We start from the raw sequence: 20,643 nt of genomic DNA, 5'->3' as shown, positions 1-20,643 counted from the left end.
GTAGAGCCTTGGCCTCCTAGTTCTGAGGACCAGGATTGCATGTTCTCTGCATTTCTACGTGGGTATTCTCCGCACACTCCGGTTTCTTCCCACATCTCAAAAACATGCATACATTGGAGACTCTAAATTGCCCTTAGATGTGATTGTAAGTCCAAATAGTTGTTCATTTCTGTGTGCCCTCCGATTGGCTGGCGACCAGTTCAGGGTGTACCCCGCCTCCTGCCCGATGACAGCTGGGATTGGCTCCAGCCCTCCTGGCTGCAACCCTCATGAGGTTAAGCGGCTCAGAAAATGGACGGATGTTGTCAATCAATGAGCCGAGCTGTGGCTCAGCACCAGTTCAGCAGTTCCCACACCTGGCAAGCTTCCGCCCACCAACCTCTATTATCTTTGCCGTTTGCCGCAAATGTCAAAGTTGTTAATACTGTACATGAAGAAACAAGAGCTGCAGGGTCAATTTGAACTCTTCAGGCACACCTTACCGCTCAAAAAAAAAAACAATTATTCCTGCATTTTAATAAAGCTGAGTGGTATTTTATTGCATATTGTTGGAAAGTACAATCAATCACTTTTAACATCCACATGAAACTTAAGGACATGGACTGAGCAACACAACTACACAACATTCTTGCGTTTGTTGCCTTGTTGGACTCCAGAAGAAATAAAAAAGTTTGGCAATGGCCTTTCCCACTCTCAAAAATTTACAACATTTTGGAAAGACATTCATCCTGGTGAAAATAATTGTTTTGGTCGCAGGAGTGCCCCAGCAAAACTGGCTGAATAGCCCCCCCCCCCCCGCGATGTTTTAATAATTCAGCCCCTGAAGCAAAGTTCATGTCGCTACATGAAATTTAGTAGGCACGTCTATCACGAGTAGAGCCATAAAAAATCTCAAGGAGCCAAAGGCCAAAAAGACAGGAAGACTGCCATTTGGGTTTCACGTGGCCATTTTAACACACCGGTACATTTGGTCTTTCTAAAGCCGACTCTGGTAAGAGATTCTATCTGATTACAACCAAATTTAAACCACAAATACAAGCGAGACAAGCAAAGCTAGATCACAAATATCACAAGTTTTTGCCACAGTGTGTGGCGCATACCGCTGAAGAATGACATTGCCACGAAACCTAAAAATTTCATAACTCAACTCCTCAACGTCATATCTTGACCAAAGCTTTCACTTAGTAAAATTAAATTTATTAGATGTCTATAATAACTACACCCACAAAAATGTTCTCAAGAAACTGTACTGCAAAACGGGAAATTCCACCATTTGGTATTGATGTAACCATTTTCGGGTTATTTTGGTGAGTCCTTCAAAGATGAACGTGTCCCAGTGCTACCAAATTTGAACCACATACACCAGACAGAGGAGCGAAGCTACATTCTTATCATTTTTAACTTTTGTTATTCTGTGTGGGTTGAGCATGGTGAGGTTTGATGACTTGCCAAGAACCCAGAACTAATAAATCAAATCAGCAAAATCAGAGCTTGACAACACATTGCGTTGACAGACATGAAATTCGCTCGACATGATCTGTCAAAAATTCTCACAGAAGCGATGCTTGAAAACACGCAGAGATCATGTTGGACTTTTTTATGGAGCATTCACTTATCTGGGTTTTCATACAAAGCAATATGGTTTAAATTGTGCAGATTTGTCATTAGGTCAACATAATATCATGTTTTCCACATGCTGTGCACATTTATTCCAACAAATGTTTTTTTTATGTATTTACGCTACATTATGTTTTCTCATCAATATTGTTTGTGTAAAAGTTTCTTTCGGCTTGTCCCTTTCGGGGTCGCCACAGCGTGTCATCTTAGATGACCAAAGAACAAATATATGGTTAATCCCAAAATAATGATGGTTTGAAGCCACTTTTTATTCAAAAACATCACACGGTCCTGTTCTTTTTAACTAAAGAAAAGTACTCCAAAAGTAATTGTAACCGGAGTTGGTTCCATTATTTTGAGAAAATTACTGAAACAATTGCAGTCACTGATGCTATAGTGGTACACACGCCTGCCTTTGGTGCGGGCAGCGTGGGATCGATTCCCGCTCAGTGGTGGTGTCGAGATCCGTCCTGCGACTGAATGGCGACCAGTTCAGGCCCAAAGCGAGCTGGGATAGGCTCCAGCTTTCCCGTGACCCTTGTGAGGATAAGCGCCTTGGATGATGGATGGATATTGAAATAATAACACTAGCTAACGCAAAGTGGCAAGAGGACGGCGTCACGATGAAGAAAGGGAAGCCCGCACAACAAAACTGCTGCCATCGGATCGAGTCAACCAAGTGTTAACATAAGCCGCCCGCCTGGCAGGGTCAGCGGCTTCCAGGACGCGGCGGCCATTGGCACCGGCTCGTTGCCTTCATCAGATGGGATCATAACAAAACAAGAAAGGGGGGAAAAGAAAAAAAAAATCACGTCATCACATGTTCCATTCAGCGCTTTCTCTCTGAAGTTACTCCAAAAACACCGCTTATTTCCGTGTCATTTCCTCTTTCTCCCGGGCAGCAAGAGCCCTCCCTCTATGCACCCCCACCCCCACCCCCACCCCCAAATCCAGCCCAGCACACAATGTGGTGCGGCCATTCAGGAGCCATTGCGCAACCACAATTATCCGGTGCTATCGAACCCCGTATGTGTGTGAGTTTTGAAAGGCTCCAATGTCATCCTCAGAAGAATGTTGGGGAAGATGGCAAGCACAAGAATCATAATTTATTCATGCCAAAACCAGATAGGTAGGCTTTATGTACAAACAAATCAATTAACCATCTATTAAATTGTTCACTGCCTGCCATTTTCAAAGCACAGTTTCGCAAATTGCCAGCCATTTAAAGGACATTTTCACTGATCTTTCAAGACACACACAAAACTGTAAAGATTTATATGACCGCGATGACAACTGGCCGGGCCAGTTCGTATGATCTTCATGTCCCGTTCGTGTGCTCCGGTACCCCTGATCGAACCTGTGTGTACCGACCTTCGCATGTTCTCCGACCAACCTTGTAAGCCTGACTCCTTCGATACTTCTGCCTGCGTTGATTGTTCCCCTGTGTACCGACTCCTGCCTGTCCGCACATCTGCTCTCTTCGCCCGACACCCCAATTACCGCTGCTGCACCGGACTGCCTGCTCGATCCCCTACCTCTGCATATAATAAACGTGTCTCCTTGAACTACCTTGCATCTTCCGAGTCCTGCATTTGGGTCCTACTCTCGTTCCGATGGGACGTGACAATTTGTTTCTAGCGTTTTCTGTTCTTTGGAAATCCGTAGGAGAACATCGGCTGGTTTCAGCAAAACCACCTCTTTCTGAACGGAAGGCAACATGTCGAGTAAGAACTGTGTCTTTTGACGCCGGTAAGTTCAACTTTTATGACACCTCAAACTATAAAGCATGACATGACAAAATAGCAATTTATTTACAGAGATACAGGAACAAACAGTGTGAGTGACGCTGACTGACTGCATGGCTTGAGTTAACCATCAGGGACTTTTTCCACATTCCATTAGCATATCATTTTTTTTCTCACCCGCATGACACACACTTTCTACTACCTACTGCAACACATACTCTGTTTATACCATACATATACTGTACATATACTCTTGTCATGTTCCTAATCTTGACACACTTCTGACATGTTGATTTTTTTTCCCCCCTCATAACAGACATGTAAAGGAACCCTTAGCAGATATCCATGTTTTGCTTCTAAATACTGTACATTAAATATGTTTCAACTTTTGAAAACATATGCAAAGACATAACAATAGAGTGAATTTTTGAGCTATAGCTTAAGCATCTTTTTCACTGTTATATGTTAAACTCACTTATTGGTTTTTAAATATACAATATTTAATCCTCATTTCTTTAATGTGTCAGTCGTGCAAAACTTTGTGTGTTTTAATGGGTCTTAATGTGTTGAAATACTGAAAGGAGAAAATGATTACAAAAAATATAAATAAATAATGCCGATTTCTACCTATTGTCCGGAACATATCTTCATCAATAAACCAGGGTTCGCTATGCATTGTGACTTTATATAGCTACAGCGTGTTATCAACATGTTTTAAAGCATTACTACAACATCCAGAACGTTTCTATTTTGTGTGTGTTATGACGGGCTAACTAAAATGTTCCCAACATGTTAAGACAGTGTTACTTTAATGATACAAGGATGTTAGTCAATCATAACCAGCGTTTATTACTGTAGATAAAAAAACAAGTTTGTTACTTCACTGAATACTGTTACATTGTAACACATTAGCGACATCGCTGACCACAACTTTGCTCGAATATTCGTTTTGATTTTAAGAGGAGGCGGTCCGACTCGGGCCACCCTCCGCAGGGGCAGGACGAGCCACTAATTAAATTTCCTCAGCGTGCCTTCCATGCTGTTTTCTTACCGCTTTAGGACTGTGAACCTTTGTGAGTCGCAGGAAAACCAACAGGTTTTCCATGAGCCAAGACAAGAATACCACTTTTTAAGCCCAGAGGATGTTTGGACGAGAGCGACTAGATCGCTCGTTCTAAAGTGCAGGCGATAAGTACTCACTAGTTTTTGGGTACAAAATTCATTGGTGATGTAATGTGAGATCCTGAGCCTGTTATCAGATAACGATCGCTTGTGCCAGCATTACCTCATAAAAAAAAAAAAAAAATACAATCGCCATGGAGTGACTCTACAGCCTTGACACAAATATATGAGGACGCTTTCATTTGGAGAAAGTGGGAGGTGGGGGGGAGCGCACGAGGCCTGAGCAGTTGTGTTATGAGGTCACAGGGCAAAATGAGCTGAGGGCCTCAATTAAGCCCGCCCACCCACACACATACACCCGCTTCACAAACCCATTTAGCTTGCGCCGCAGCCCAGACGACCCGCAGTATTCCTGCATCACATCATTTCAAAAAGATGCAAATAAGTACCTGGAACACAACTATTTGAAACTGAAATTGGGAAGGGGGCTGGGGGTTACCATTTTAACAAGCACTCTGACTTTTTACACCGACAATCAATAGCAACAAACGCTCATCATTTCAGTAGTGTGGCAACCCTGCCGGAAAAACATATAAAACATTGCTGCATGCTTAAAATCAATATCTACACACTTATACTGTAATTCCCGGCCTACAGAGCGCACCTTATTATGAGCCTCACCCAGTACATTTGTAAAGGAAATACCATTTGGTACATACATACGCCGCAGCTGTGTAAAAGCCGCAAGTGGCCACATTGAAACTCACATTGAAACACGAGATATTTACAAAGAAAGACGCGACACAGAGAGTTTAACGCTAGCACCGCACTAACAGGCCCGGTTTAAAAAAAAAAAAAACATACTAGTAAAAATCACTGAGACACAGCAGTAACACACGAGCGCAGCGTTAACAGGGCCGGACCGGTAAAATTCTCTTCCTCGGCATATATATTCCACCAGTCTCACTCTTGGCTTTTCTGCTCGAGTGCCCCCTTGCGGCCGTCACCGCATAAACCGCAGGGTTAAAAACGTGTGAAAATGGTTTATAGGCCGGAAATTACAGTGTGGTAATTACAGCAGCAGGGCGAACAAGCAAAAAGTGGCAAAAATGTTAAAAAAATGTCAAATGATTTCAATAAGGAAAAGTAGCGTATAGTATATTCATTCAACATACCCAAAATGGCATGCAAAATATAAATAATAATAATTTAAAACAGCACAACAGGTCCCAAAGTTCTCACAGTGAGATCAAAGTGATTTAGAAGGTTTTTAATCAGCAAACTCTGAAGAAAGCACTTCTTTCATTTATTTTTATATTTATTTGCTCTGGTCGCAATAAAGACAACTACAGCACGGCTGTAAATTGGGCTCGAGCGGCATGCAAAAAGCGAGATGGTGCAATGTCTGCCTGCCGCGAGAACTTCAACAAAGCTCTCCATTGTTGTCTTATCTCGTCGAGGGTACCCTGGCAGTCAGTCAACAACTAAGCCACTGACGTGCTTTGGCTGGAGTAGAAAAGTTTGCCTTTGCTAAAATAATAACACCGGACACATCTAAACACCAACATATCGTATATGTCTGCAGTGATGCAGACTTTTTCCTCGGTCCGTCGTGGTAAAGAAGGAGCCAGGAGGGGACCCTGGGGATGACCCACTAGCTTGAGGGACTACGTCTTTCTGCTGGCCTTGGGATCTCCCCGAAAGACCTGGATGAAGTTGCTAGGAAGAGGGAAGTCTGGGCGTCCCTGCTAAAGCAACTGTCCCTGGTACCCGACCCCGGGTAAGCGGTAGAAGATGGATGGATGGATGGACGGACGGACGGTTGTCCCTCCTAGCCAATGGAGGGATGTGATGCCAAGATAATGCTATGTGATAGCTAATGGTAGAGCAGCTGTATCGCGCCACACAAACCAAGAAACGGGAAGTGCACCATGGGTAAAGATTGACGTCCCTCCTTGCCAGTGGGATGCCAGGAAGATGCTTTGGCGAGAGCAGCTCTATCAGGCCACACAAACCAAGATACAGGATGCTTACGTTGAGTGGAATTTGGGGAATTTTTCCCCTTTCATATCTTGAATTTTCCTTCGTAACAAGAGACAATATTTCTCCGAGGAGGCGTTTCATCATTTCAAATGTTTGTAACTGAAGATGTTCTTAAGCCGAGGTACCTCTGTAATGGTGTCAAATTAAATGAAGGTGGTGGATATTTCTGCATGCTTTGACTGGCAGGGACTAGCGCCATCTGAGATACAATATAAAGACACCCTTTCCAATTCAATAACATCACTGATTTATTATAGTAGCGAGCCGCCCTTGTTGGAATTTAATACAAAAAACAAATAAAATGAAAAACTCCATGCTAACCTAATGTTATAGTCCATGAGTCAATTGACAGATCCTGGACTCAATGAAGCAAGCTACCCTTCCTCCTCCTCTTCATCATCACCTGTTGCTTGGCAATTGTGGGTTCGCTGGCCATGCATAAAAGCAAGCCAAGAGCACAGGATGCCATTCTCGCCCCCGCTAATCCTTGAGCTCTGGAGGCATCTCCAGATAGGAGGCAGCCTCAGATTAGTAGCACGGGGGCCCCTCTCAGAGATTCCATGCCCAGGCCGGTCGCTGCGGGGCGCGCGGGACACGAGGATTCTCACGCACGCATTCCCCGACAAAAGCTTCGGCGGAGATGAAGGGGAGGGGAAGGCCGAGGCTTTGGCGGAGCCGGCTGGATGTCCGCCTCTTGCTTTTGATCCGGCACTGCTGCGACATTCCCGGTGCTGCTGAGATGTAACGACCATCAAATAGTACATTTTGTCCCGAATGATGAGACATATGCCGCTTTTTTCCATTTCCCTTAAGAATGATATGAATTAAAATGGGTTGATCTTCAACAATATTAGCTTCTATAAAACGTGCTGTCTTTAAAGTATGCTCAAAATATTCTCAATTAGGTTGAGGTCGGACAACAGAGTTTTTTTCAACCTTCACACTTTGTCCCGAATTACTCTGCAAGTGCATGTGTTTATTAACTTTTGAAAGATCTATGTGATTTTTTTTTACAGTAAATATGTTTGCTCCCCACAATCGGAGGAAGATTGCCATCCATCCTCATAGCTTTAATGTATGGTCCACATGTTCTCATTAGGGTTGAGGTCAGGGGATGATGGCAGCCACAGCATAAATTTTTTCTCCCTTTCAGTTGTGTTATAAATTGTTCTGTATGTTTGAGTTTACGTTAAGTTGTCTTTGCCAAATAATGCAAAATCAACCACTCCATAAGTATTTCTTTTGGCTTGTCCAGTTAGGGGTGGCGATAGCGTGTCATCTTAGATGAACGCTCATATTTGTTTGGCACAGTTTTTTTAGGCCGGATGGCCTTCCTGACACAACCCACATTTATCCGAAGAGAGAGCTGGAGCCTATCCCAGCTAACTTCGGGCGAAGGCAGATTACACCCTGAACTGGTCGCCAGCCAGTCGCAGGGCTGATATCGACACCATCACTGAGCGGGAATCAATCCCACGCTGCCTGCACCAAAGGCATCACTACACCATCAGTGATAGTCAAAATCAACCACTCCAAATGATGCACAACAGTGTGAAAGAGGTTGTAAAAATTATTATTAATTTATTATTTACTTTTAATTGACAAAAACTACCCAAAAAATCGTCCAAATAACGGGGCACATTTACATGAAAAAATAAATAAACAAATAAATGAAAATTCTGCATTTGTTCTCTCCAGTTTTTTTTTCCAAACTCCAACGTTCCATTTTATGCATCTTTGCTCCACAGGTTTTCAATGGGGTTGAAATCAGGGGACGATGGCAGCCACGCAATGGGCTTTCCTTCTCTCTCTACAATTTACACCTGGCCAGCACTTTCCTTAATATGCCTTTATCAGAATGATTTTCTGGCTAATCGTTTGGATCACAGTCCAATTGCGACCAAAAACGATGTTCTTATCAACTCTCCTTCCTCTCAGTGTTGAAAAGAAGGCTAAGAAGTGCTCACTTGGCCTCTCGTTCAAAGCTGGGTAATTCGGGCCAGGGACGGCTCACTCGGAGCCACATGACACAAGAAGCTTCCCAGTGACCATGGAAACGGGCACGGCGGGTTCCTCCGGAAAAAGAGGTGATTTAGGAGAGGGATCGACAAAAGGGAAGGGGCGGGAGGTGCCTCCACCAACACCCCACCAGGAAGAGTCGTGGCGCGATAATATCACCGCACACGGACATGAAAAGGGATGCCCGGGGAGCTCAGAGCTTCGTAAGCCATTGGTTCTCCACCCCTGGACCTCCTGCTGCTCCTCTTCATCAATTGCACGCTGGGGGGGGCACGAGGGGTACGTTTAGGGGGCATACCAAGTTTGTTTGCATTGGTCCATGCCAAACGACATGGACAGACTGCCTCTGTGAACATTGTCAAAACACCAGCAGTGTGAACCCCCACCTAGTCGCAATTCATGAATTCACCTAAATGATGCCTCGAATTACGAGTTAAAGTTGCTCTGTGACCGCGCTCGTAACTCAAAACACTCTTAGCTCAGATCATCTTTTCAAATTGAAATCAATAGAAATGCCATTAATCGAATGCAATCCAACATAAATAAAACCAGTTCTCTTTTATGTTTAGATGTACAATGAACCTCATTAGGAATGGGAATAAACAGCTAATGGCCATTTTTTTTGAAGAAATGTTCAGCATCCGCCAAACTGTTGATTGTTAAAAAAGTGTGTTAACAAAGGCCCTTAATGTCATGGTAGCGCTCCAATAATCAAGTCAGATTGATTAATGAAATAGTGGTAGTTTTGAGAGCCTTGTTGCAAACTGTAATTTGACTTGAGTGGAGTGTGCGAGGACAACGAGACACTGTGACTCAATCGGCCATCTGGATCCCGAACAAAGCCATCTGGACTAGGCTCCGAGCTGGCCTCGTGCAGGCTGATAAACAGCAGACGAGCTAACGCATGTGCACATGCACAAATACGCCCACCGACCAGACAGCGGCGAACAAACAAGGTGGGATGGAACGGCGTCTCGAGAACAAGGTCAGGACGAGGCCGGCGCAAGCGTCTTGACAAGCAGCGCCGGCGAATGACACTCCCGTGGCGCTGCCGTGGCCTGCAGACGACCTCCAACACTACACCTGAGTGTGTACGACATAACTTTGCCACAGGCTGAGAGCCAGTCACCCTCCAGCTCACACTCGGCTGTCTGCTGCCATTCCCTTATTTTGCTGCTCCTGACTTCAGAAATTCACGTCGTCCGTTATTCTTATCTTTTTATGTTGTATTTTCAATTGCCGTACAGAAGATGGAAAAAGTAACAGATTTTGTTCATCGGATCAGATGTGATACACGATATGTAAAATTTTGTTTCTTAGACTGCTTCTTGTTGGCCAAGATGCGTAGACCCGGCTTAAAAGCTGAATGTCCCTTATCAAGATACACATTACCATGCATTTCATTGGGAAAATGTGATTTAAGATACAAGTGTTTTGCATTATGCGCACGGTCACAGAATGAATTGAACTCGGAAGTCCAGGCTTCACAGTATGCCGAAGTGGTGCATTTACAAAATAGACAATAGCGATGCTGGGAAGGAGCTAAATTCAGCCTGGGTTGTTAACAGAAGAAGTCAGAACAGAAGAATCTTTTCTCTTTTAACATTTTTACAATATTTTTAAGTTTAAATTAATACGTAAGCATGTGTATTGTAAGACAAGTTTGAAATGATATTGAATTGTTTTGGGATAAATGATTCTGGGTTATCTTCGGTTTAAACTAGAAATCTATCCCATCCTAATTATTACTCGCAGTTTTTTCGTATTTCTGACAGAACTCTGTGATGCGTTGGTTTTTAGTATGTTCAATCACCAAAAAAAGTGCCAAATATCAAAGTGACACCTGCACCCTTCAGGTTCCGAGTTACTGCAGGATTACTGAAACTCAACAACATTCCATGCACAAGATGCCAGTTCGAAAGTTACCTAGGGACTTTTCCACTTTCATTCAGCATATTATCTTTTTTTCTCTTTTCTTTTGTCAGGTAAGTCACACAAATAATTAAAACGCGCCCACAACTTGATGTGTGAGACGAGTAGCCATAGCGTGCGTGTTTTGGGGACTTTTTTTTCTCCCCGGAAGTATCTTGTAGTACATTCTAATCACCGACTTGCCACCGAGGCATTACTGGAATTCATCATTTGTTGCCAGGAAATCTATAAAAAAAAAAAAAAAAAAAAATGAAAATTTTTTGTTTTGTTTTATTCACACTCTCTTTGCAAACACGAGCATCAGACAGAACAGTCACTTTGATGTTAATAATTGTTGCCTTTGTGATATATCACAAGGACTGGGGAATGGCATTTTAGGGGGAAATCATTTATTTACAGATATAAAACTAAGAAATGCAATAAGCGACGCTGATTTGGCTCGAGTGGAACTTTTTTTACATGGCGTGCCTCATTCACTCAATGAACTGCATCTTTCTCATATATATATATATACATACTTTTTACTACCCACAGCAAATCATACACTTTTTATAAGATGTACTGTGTGTGTGTGTGTGTGTGTGTGTGTGTTTTTGTGTACATACACACACACACAAACATAATTCCAATGAAATTGAGATGTTGTGTGAAATAAAAATGGAATACAATGATTTACAAATCATATTTAACTATGCCAAATAAATGTGTGTTCATCTAGGATGACACACTGCGGCGACCCCTGACGGGATAAGCCGAAAGGAAAAGAAGAAGAACATGATTTAATGTTCAAACTGATAAACTTTGTTTTTAATCATTAACTTGGAATTTTGTGGCTGTAAAACATTCCAAAAAACTGGGACAGGTGGCAAAAATGTTGAGGAATGCTTATTAAACACCTGTTTGGAACATCCCACAGTTGATCAGGTTAAGGTGGGTGGCATGACTGGGTAGAAAAGGAGCGTCCTCAATTGCTCAGTCGTTCACAAGCAAAGATGGGGTAATGTTCACCTCGTCGAATAAGGACAATATTCCTCAACATACAATTGCAAGGAATTCAAGGGTTTTATCCTCTATGGTCCATGATGTCAACAAAGGTTTCGGAGAATCTAGAGAAATCACTGGATTTAAGCAGCAAGGCTGAAAACCAACATTGAATACCCGTGACCTTCGGTCACTCAGGCAACGATGCATCAAAAACTGACAGTGTGCAAAGGATATCACCAGATGGGCTCAGGGACACTTCAGAAAACCAATGTCAGTAAATGTTCAGCGCTACATCTGTAAGTGCAACTTAAAACTCTACTATGCAAAGCAGAAGCCAGTTATCAACAACACCCAGAAACGACACCGCCTTCTCTGGGCCTGAACTCATCTAAGATAGACTGAAATCTGGACTTGTTAGACGACAGAAAACTTTTCCACTTTGCTTCAAATTCTTTTTGGAAATTGTGGAGCTCGTGCTCTCAGTGCCAAAGAAGAAAATAACTAACCGGACTGTTATGGATGCAAAGTTCAAAAACCAGGATCTGTGATGGTATGGGTCTGTGTTGGTGCCAATGGCATGGGTAATTTACACTTCTGTGAAGGCACCATTAATGCTGAACGGTACATACAGGTTTTACGGAAACATACTGCCATCCAAGCAATGTCCTTTTCATGGACACCACTGCTAAGTTCAGCAGGACAATGCCAAACCAGATTCTGCACTAATCACAACAGCTTGGCTTCGTTGACTGTTGAATAGCTGAAACTGTACATTAAGCAAGAATAGGAAAGAATTCCATCTACAAAGCCTCAACAGTTAGTATCCTCAGTTCCCAAAATTTATTGAAAAAAAAAAAAAAGGTGATGTAACTGTGGTAAACATGAGCCTGTCCCAGTGTTGCAGCCATAACATTATAAATTAATTATTTGCTAAAACATTTAGCAGCTGGAACATTAAATACCTTGTCTTTGTAGTGTATTCAATTAAATATAGGTTGAACATGATTTGCAAATGGCAGCACGGTGGATCAGTAAAGCGTTGGCCTCACAGTTCTGAGGTCCCTGGTTCAATCCCGGACCTGCCTGTGTGGAATTTGCATGTTCTCCCCGTGCCTGCGTTGTTTTTCTCTGGGCACTGCGGTTCCCTCCCACGTCCCAAAAATATGCAACATTAATTGGACACTCTAAATTGCCCCGAGGTGTGATTGTGAGTGCGGCTGTTTGTCTCGATGTGCCCTGCAATTGACTGGTAACCAGTTCAGGGTGTACCCTGCCTCCTGACCGTTGGCAGCAGGGATAGGCTCCAGTACTCCGTGCGACCCTCGTGAGAATAAGCAGCAAAGAAAATGGATGGATGGATGATTTACAAATCATTGTATTCCGTTTTTATGCTTAATGTCCCAACTTGGCTTGGCTTGGCTATTCCCTACAAAAAGCGGGAATCCACAGTTTCTATTGTTTTCTCATTGCCCTCTACCTTCCCGAGTACAAAATGTGTTTTCTCACAAATGCAGACATTCGCCCAGAAGACCAAATCAGGGCAAAAGTCCAAGGTCTAGCCAGAAGTTTTTCAAAACTGGGATTTTAAGAGATGGCATGTCTTCAAAGACACTTGCAGGACGAAAAGCGGATCGAGTCAAGTCAGGCTCATTGGGCAAAATGGCAGAAAGAGATCCTCTCGCTTCGGCCACACACATTGTCCAAGTGTGGTTTTTAGGACTCTTCCCACACAGGATACACATTTTACGGTTGCTTGCCGCCTCTGGCCAAAACTTGAAAGCAACTCGCTTTATTTCAGAGAGGAGATGACACCGGGATCTTTTTTTCTTCTTCCACTGTTCTCCACGCTGCTTTCTGGGAGTTATTTTTAAGCACTTTGTAGTGGGCCTCGGCTACGCTATGAAATGTTGTCTTGGCACACGTTCAAGGTGGAACTGATGGCGCTTGACGCAGGAGCTGCCGAGGGGCAGCGCCAGGCCACAGACAACAAGCAAATACCAGCTCGCTCTGACGCTCTACACCAGCCAGACAGGCTGACAGACAGCTGTTGGTGGGCTGCACCAACAAACCAAAGCAGACACACTTTGCCTCAATCGTTTCATCGAGCGTTGGAAATTGATTGTTGATGACTCGCGTTAGCAGCACAGCGGTAAGTGCTTAGCATGTTTGTCTCACAGTCCCAAGGTTCGGGGTGTGAATCCAGGCTGTCCAGCATTTGTTTGTTCTCCCTGCGCATGTGTCTTTCTATGGGTACTCTGGTTTCCTCCCAAATCCCAAAACATGGATTTAAGGTTCATTGAAGACGAAATTCTTCATATGTATTAAGTATGAAAAGCTGATTGTCTATATTTGCTCGATCATTGGGCGGCAACCAGTCCAGGATGTTGCAAGGCTATGGCCCAAACTCCACTAGATTAGACTTCAGGTTCAAGTTTGAGGACCACGGCTTTATAGGAACCAAGCATCCAAAATTTAGAACAAGTCCATCATTAATTTTCCCAATTAAAAATTCCAAGTACAGCCATGCCTCTACGAGAGAAGCAAAATGTACCTCCTTCGGTTTGAATGACTTCAGATGGTAGAACAGTGGACGAATAGTTAGCAGATCTGCCTCACAGTGCTGGACTGCAGTGTGAATCTCAAACCTGCGCCACAGACTAGTTTCACATTACGACATTTTTTTTTTTTTTTTTTTTTTTCCAACGGATAGCATCAGCTAACCACGATCCATTTCCACAATCAGCATAATTTTGCACTCTCTGAAGATAGGCCTGACATTTTGGTACGCCACCGAGAGTTCTAGTGCAGCGACGGCAGCAGACAAGCGAGTTGAAAGGAAGAGGAGACGCCTAAAACAGGTAAGTCAACTTCAAGTGTTCAGCATACAGTGGCTCAGTCAGCCAATTCAACTCCCAAATTAGAATTGGTATTCAAACATCAAGCAATTCACATTTTGACATCATGAGACCAAGTCAGCACCTAACATTTGATCAACAATATGACGCCATTGCGAGGTTGGGTGACAAAGTGTCATCGGCAGGTTGCGAGACCGATAGGAAAACACCCCTAGAGTAAAAGAAAACTATAGAAGTGGAAACTGTCATGAATCAAAGACATTGTTTATTTTGCCATTCAGCTCCTTGTTAGAGAACAGGGAGTTGTGCAAAAAAAGTATGAAAATATTGAACAGTTGGCTGCATATAACAAAAATGCCAGACACCGTCACTGCAGCTGAATGCGGATTGAAGTATATACAAGGTCAAATTAAATGGATCTGTTAAAGTTATGGGCGGCATGGTGGCTAAGCTGGTAAAGCGTTGGCCTCACAGTTCTGAGGTCCCGGCTTCAATCCCAGCTCCGCTTGTGTGGGTTTGCATGTTCTCCCCTTGCCTGCGTTGGTTTTCTCCGGGCACTGCTGTTTCCTCCCACATCCCAAAAACGTGCAAAATTAATTGGACACTCTAAATTACCCCTGGGTGTGATTGTGAGTGCGACTGTTTGTCTCTATGCGCCCTGTGATTGGTTGGCAACCAGTTCAGGGTGCCCATTGACAGCTGAGATAGGCTCCAGCACTCCCCGCGACCCTCGTAAGGATAGGCGGTGAAGAAAAGGGATGGATGGATGTTAAGGTGGATTTTATCTTTATCAAGCAATTTCACCCCAAAGCCCAACATCCCAAACTTTTGGGAATTTGTACATGAACAGTACATGGGAGCAGAGGATCCGATCACATTGCGCCTGCAGGGAACACCTCACCAAACAACTAAATTGACCTTGTGTTTTTTCTACAGATCGAAGCGTTCCTCTCAAATCCAAAGTAAGAAAGGATGAGCGCTGCCGATGCTCCTACAGCAGGTCGGAGGGTCAGGGTTCCCCAGCTCCGGGCGGCACATAAAGCAGACAGGAAAGGCAGGAAAAAACTGTCTACAGATATGTGACACGGCAGCACTTTTGTCAGCTTGTCCCGCCGACTTCACGGAGCGAAGCGCCCCCTCCTGAAGCTCCCTGTCATTTCCTGATCATCGGTCTGGGATTGTCGGAGAGATGTGGGAGATTCGAGTTTCATGACTTGACTCCAGTCTGACTTAAGTGGCCGATTTTAGGATTTGGGACTAGCTTAGATGGGACTGAATTGGTTGTGCTTTTAATTGAGAGGACAAATACTAGTTTGGAACAATTTAGAAAGTACAGTAGTTCCTCCACTCACAAGTGACCTGACTTTTGACTACGTTTTTCTAGGTGCAAGCGATTGGCTGATTTTTTTTTTTTTTCTTGAGTTGCAAGCAAAAATTTTAGTTAGGAGCACTACATGGCAGCAAACTTCACAATAAGCAGAAGTTTGACAAATTGTGAACAATTTCAATTATAAAACAAAGAGAATCTCATTAATTAGACTGTATAACTTGTGAAAGTCTGCTAGCTTAGTGCAAACACACAAGACACCACAGATGAGCTAGCAAAACTAGCATCAACGTTACAGTTGTAACCGTTTGAGCAGCATATATTTAAATATTTCTGTATCACATGTAAACAGACAATATAACAACACTCATAGGCATATGGGTCGAAGCTGGAACAGGTGCAACAAAAGATTGGGAAGTGGTGTCATGATTGGGTACAAAAGGAGCATCCCCAAAAACATCAGTTGTTCACAAGCAAGGATAAGGCAAGGTTTACATCTTTCCGAACAATGTTTTTCCAACATAAAATTGCAAGGAATTTAGGGATTTCATCATCTACTGTCCATGATATCATCGTAGGTTTCAGAGAATCCGAAGAAATCCCTGCACGTAAGTAGCCAGGCCGATAACTGACAATGAATGCCCGTGACCTTCCACCCTTCAGGTGCCACGGCATTAAAAAGCTGCATCATCGTGCAAAGGATATTCCCATGTGGGCTCAGAAACACATAAGACAAAGCTTTTCAGTTAACACGGTTGGTCACGACATCAATAAATACAAGTTCAAACTCTACCATGCAAAACGAAAGCCATAGATCAACAACACCCAGAAACGCAGCTGGCTTCTCTTCTTCATTCTTTCATCCAGCCCACGGAGCATTTAGTTTGAGGCTAATTTAAGGTTAATTGACCGTTGGGGCAAATGTGAATGCGAATGTTTGTTTAAATGTACCCTGTGATTAGGTGCCGACGCGTTCGGGGTGTAATTCGAGTAACGCCCAAAGTCAATAACCACGACTTCAGTGAGGATAGGCGGTACAGTAACCTAATGAATGGATGTGTACATCTATCAAACAAAATAATTGGTTAATTAAGTAAGTACCTTATATTGATTCAATGATTATTGCAAAAATAATTATTAATTAATTGAAACTAAAAATGAGCATAAATGCTGAATATTATTTAGAAACTTTGTGTTAGCCATTTTTAATATGAACTTTCAATTTTATATTTTATTTCTACTAAATGTTCTAATTTATTGTCAATAAAAAATACAAAAAATAAAACTATTCCATACATTCATCGTTTTTATTTTAATAAAAGACTGTTGGATCAATGAAACTGCATCATTGAAAATAAACAAGACTGCAAATGTCACTTTTAATATGATTTATTAGTACCTCATCTGGAAATGACGCGGCCCATCTGTTCGTTTTAAAATCTGGCCTTTGAACACCGACGTTTGCCAACCCAGCCCTAAACACACGAGTGGCATTTAGGTGCGGGGGGAACCACATTTTGGACCTGCAGCTTTCCAAGGAGACCACCCTGCTCTGAGAGATTCCAACGGAACAAACATAACAAACAAAGCGCCTTGCCTGAGGTGGGTTGTCGTCCCTTTCAAGCAGAAGCACTCTGACCATCCGCATCGGCCAAACGGGCCCTTCCACTTCAAATAAAGGCGATCCCCGTCCTCGTGCCCGCCCAACATTAAATAGAGGACAACGCGTCCGTTGCTATGCCGAGCACAGCTGGGGGGCCTTGTCTTCCCAGACACTTTTTATTTTTAGACACGGCTGTGAGGAAACAGCATTTCCCCCCCACCCACCCCCTTTCCCATCAACGACGTTTAGTGCGTTCACGAGAATGTAGTAATTGAATTGAATGTAAGTTGATCAGAAAATATTCCAGCTCTGTTCCCGGCAAAGTGGCCCAGTCAGAGGAGGTACGGCGGAGGGGCGTTGGGGGGCTGGTGTCCGTAAGCGAGGTCGGGCACATTGGCGGACAGCAGGGGGTCGACACTGTACTGGCGAAGGCAACGGGCGTTGACACCCAGCTGCCTACGGGTCCTGGGTGAGAGTCTGGCAAGGTCCCCGCACTCTCCGCTAATTACACTCGCCTGGGGATAAACGTGTATGATGTCGACATTTTGGCCGGAGCACAAGAGGTCATGGACCAAGGTCACTAACGTGTCGTAAAGCGTTGTGGGTCAAACCGCAGCCGAGCATCCAAGATCAGGTTCTTGGGCTCCAATCACACCGGCCATCGAAGCCAGCTTCTTCTTTTCATTAATTCATCATTTTACGAAATCAATATGAATCATTACAAGAAATAACATCCAAAGGTTTTTTTTTTATATATTTTCACAGATTTTTTTTTTTACCATTTTTTTTTCCCAGTTTTAGACATTGGAGGATATGTTTATAGTTAATCTAGTGGGTGTCTATTTTTATCTCTTTTCCAATAATTTTGTTACTGATACTTGTGTGTATTTCATCTATCACTACATGGGTTTTGTTATAAAATATTTCTGCCCTAATATTTTTCCAACATTTTTCGAGTATTTTTGTATTTGTCTTCTAATATTTTGTATTTTCGGGTATTTCTGCCAGCACCACCCCCCACCCCCTCCACCTCCACCTCATTTTTTTAATTATGTCATGTATTTAAGCCTTGTGTGTCGTGTCTTAGTTTCCCATTTGCTTGTGTGCGAGTTTTGCATGTTTAGCAGGCTTCTTGTTAGGTATTTGCCTCTTTACCACGTCCTAGCGTTACCATAGTTACGTTTAGTCTTGTTCATGTTCCAAGTTTTTGCCTTTGAGTAATTTGACCTTGTTTCTTGTTTTTGGACCATGTCTTCTGCCACGTGTTTTTGTGCTTTTGCCACTTTGGACTGCCTACCTGTGTTTTGACCTTCCTTACTTCGAAGTCCGGCATTTGGGTCATACCCTCGGTCGTGACTTTCTGTATTTCACCTGTCTCCATCTGCATTTTTGCCTTAAATTATTGTATTTTTGACTAATATTCATCCATCCATTTTCTGAGTCGCTTATCCTCACAAGTGCTGGAGCCAGCCGTCATCGGGCAGGAGGCGGGGCACACCATGAACTGGTTGCCTGCCAATTGCAAGGCACATGGAGTTCCGTAATATAAGTTTTGTCTTTATATTTTATTCTCTAACATTTCTTGAGGCAGTGGCACGTTTGGCGACGGGTTAGAGCGTCTGCCTGACAGTTCTGAGGACTGGAGTTGAATTCCCGGGCCTGCTTGTGTGCAGTTTGCACGTTTTCCTTACATGGATTTACAGTACTCCGATTTCTTCCCACATCCTGAAAACATGCATGCTCGGTTAATTGAAGACTCCAAATTGGCCAAAGGTGTGAATGTCAGTGTGAATAGTTGTTGTAGAATGTGTCGTGGCGACAGGGTGTATACCCCCTCTCGCCTGGAGTCAGCTAGGGTAGCCTCTAGCTCGCCCGTGAGCCGAGTGAGGATAAGCGATACAGAAAATGGATGGATGATTGATGGATGTTTTGGGTCTGGCTCGAGCGTGTCACTATTCCATTCCACCATTAAGAGTACCACTGAATGAAAATCCCGATAAGAGCACACGCGGGGTACACAGCAGGTGGTTTAGGCCGACCTTAAACCTTCATGAGCACGTATTTCGGGACGTGTCAGCCTCCCATGAAGCAAATATGAACATGGCTCCTCTTGTTTACCTTTCCCAGCACGGTGAGGCAACTGGGGTCCAGCTCTGGTTGCTCCAGCTTCACGACCCCGACCCAGCCGTACTCGTACAGGTCCTCCTCGTCGTTGTTGTTACATAATCCCAAAGGATGCATCTGGAAGACAGGGAAAAGATGAATTCATTTACGCTCCTCAGAAGGGGCGGTGATCCCATTTGCATATCCCCGTCTTCCAGCAGGGGAACACATATTCATCTGGTTGTTGCCTCATTTCAGAGAATAATGGGGGTCTGTGAATTTTGAAAAGCAGGAAGGTTAGCAATTGTTGTGCTCAAAGTGTTGATAAAGCCAAAATTATTACAGAGAAAAAAAAAAAAAATTGACTTAAAATGTGATCATGACTCAAAATTGCCCCTAGGTGTGATTGTTAATGCGGCTGGTTGTTTGTCTCTATGTGCCTTGTGATTGGGTGGCAACCAGTTCTGGGTGTACCCCACCTCCTGTTGGAAGTTTGCTGGGATAGGTGCTAGCACTCCCGCAACCCTTGTGAGGATAAGCGGCTCAGATAATGGATGGATGGATATGTATAAATGCCTCAAAAGAGTGACTGGAAGAGAATGCCGGACCCAGTACAATACGAGAGGTTAATAAATGCTGGCTCACCAACATTTTAGTGCCACAAAATTAAATGAAACCAAAGTTACATTTTACGCAGACTCATTTTTGTTGAGTAAAGGCAAGAGTTGACTAAATGCCAGCTGCCTTGTGTCTTGACTTCCCAACATTGCGACAAAATATGTATTGGAGAGCCCCCATTCACACAGATTCATACACGGAAATGGTGAACTCCATTTAGGCGAATGGAAGAGAACGCAAGAGACAGGTCATGACACAAAAATAAAGCCACCACAGATCTAGAATTTTGTTTTCTCCGAAAGTGGACAATTTCGTTGCTTCCTCTACAACTTCAAATATTTGCATTTTACTCCTGTCACTGTAGTCAAAACATCAATACGCTTGGCCGTCTACTGATAACGACGTCCTCTGTTTACGCATCCACCCGAGATGAACACACTTTGTACTCAGAAGTCACTTTGATCCCCAATCCGATATCTGTCACATCACATCGACTTCCGAAAATGCGACCTGCCGGTCGGCCAGAAGCAGAACGCGGGATCCATTCACCTCCCGAGCAAAGGCTGTAAAGAGGCTATTAGCATCAGAAGCCCTCCTAACTGACCTGCAGGGCCAGTTATCCTATTAGCCCCACAACCACAGCCCCTCCAATCACTCAGCATTGTGGTGCCGTGC

The 20,643-nt window shown here is 43.5% G+C and overlaps 1 protein-coding gene across 2 annotated transcripts in view; it reads right to left on the bottom strand.

The window, feature by feature from the left end:
- znrf3 (zinc and ring finger 3) overlaps positions 1 to 20,643 on the bottom strand; it is an 84,676-nt gene that overhangs the window by 15,424 nt on the left and 48,609 nt on the right. For both annotated transcript variants that reach the window (XM_061816882.1, XM_061816881.1), the window contains one exon: positions 19,366 to 19,488. In XM_061816882.1, coding sequence (XP_061672866.1) covers positions 19,366 to 19,488 — 123 coding nt within the window. The remainder of the gene's footprint in view (positions 1 to 19,365; positions 19,489 to 20,643) is intronic.

The sequence above is a fragment of the Syngnathoides biaculeatus genome, chromosome 4 (assembly GCF_019802595.1).
Source record: "Syngnathoides biaculeatus isolate LvHL_M chromosome 4, ASM1980259v1, whole genome shotgun sequence".
Taxonomy (NCBI): Eukaryota; Metazoa; Chordata; class Actinopteri; order Syngnathiformes; family Syngnathidae; genus Syngnathoides; species Syngnathoides biaculeatus.
The sequence above is the reverse complement of the archived record's forward strand: the minus strand, read 5'-3'. Positions and strand labels throughout refer to the sequence as shown.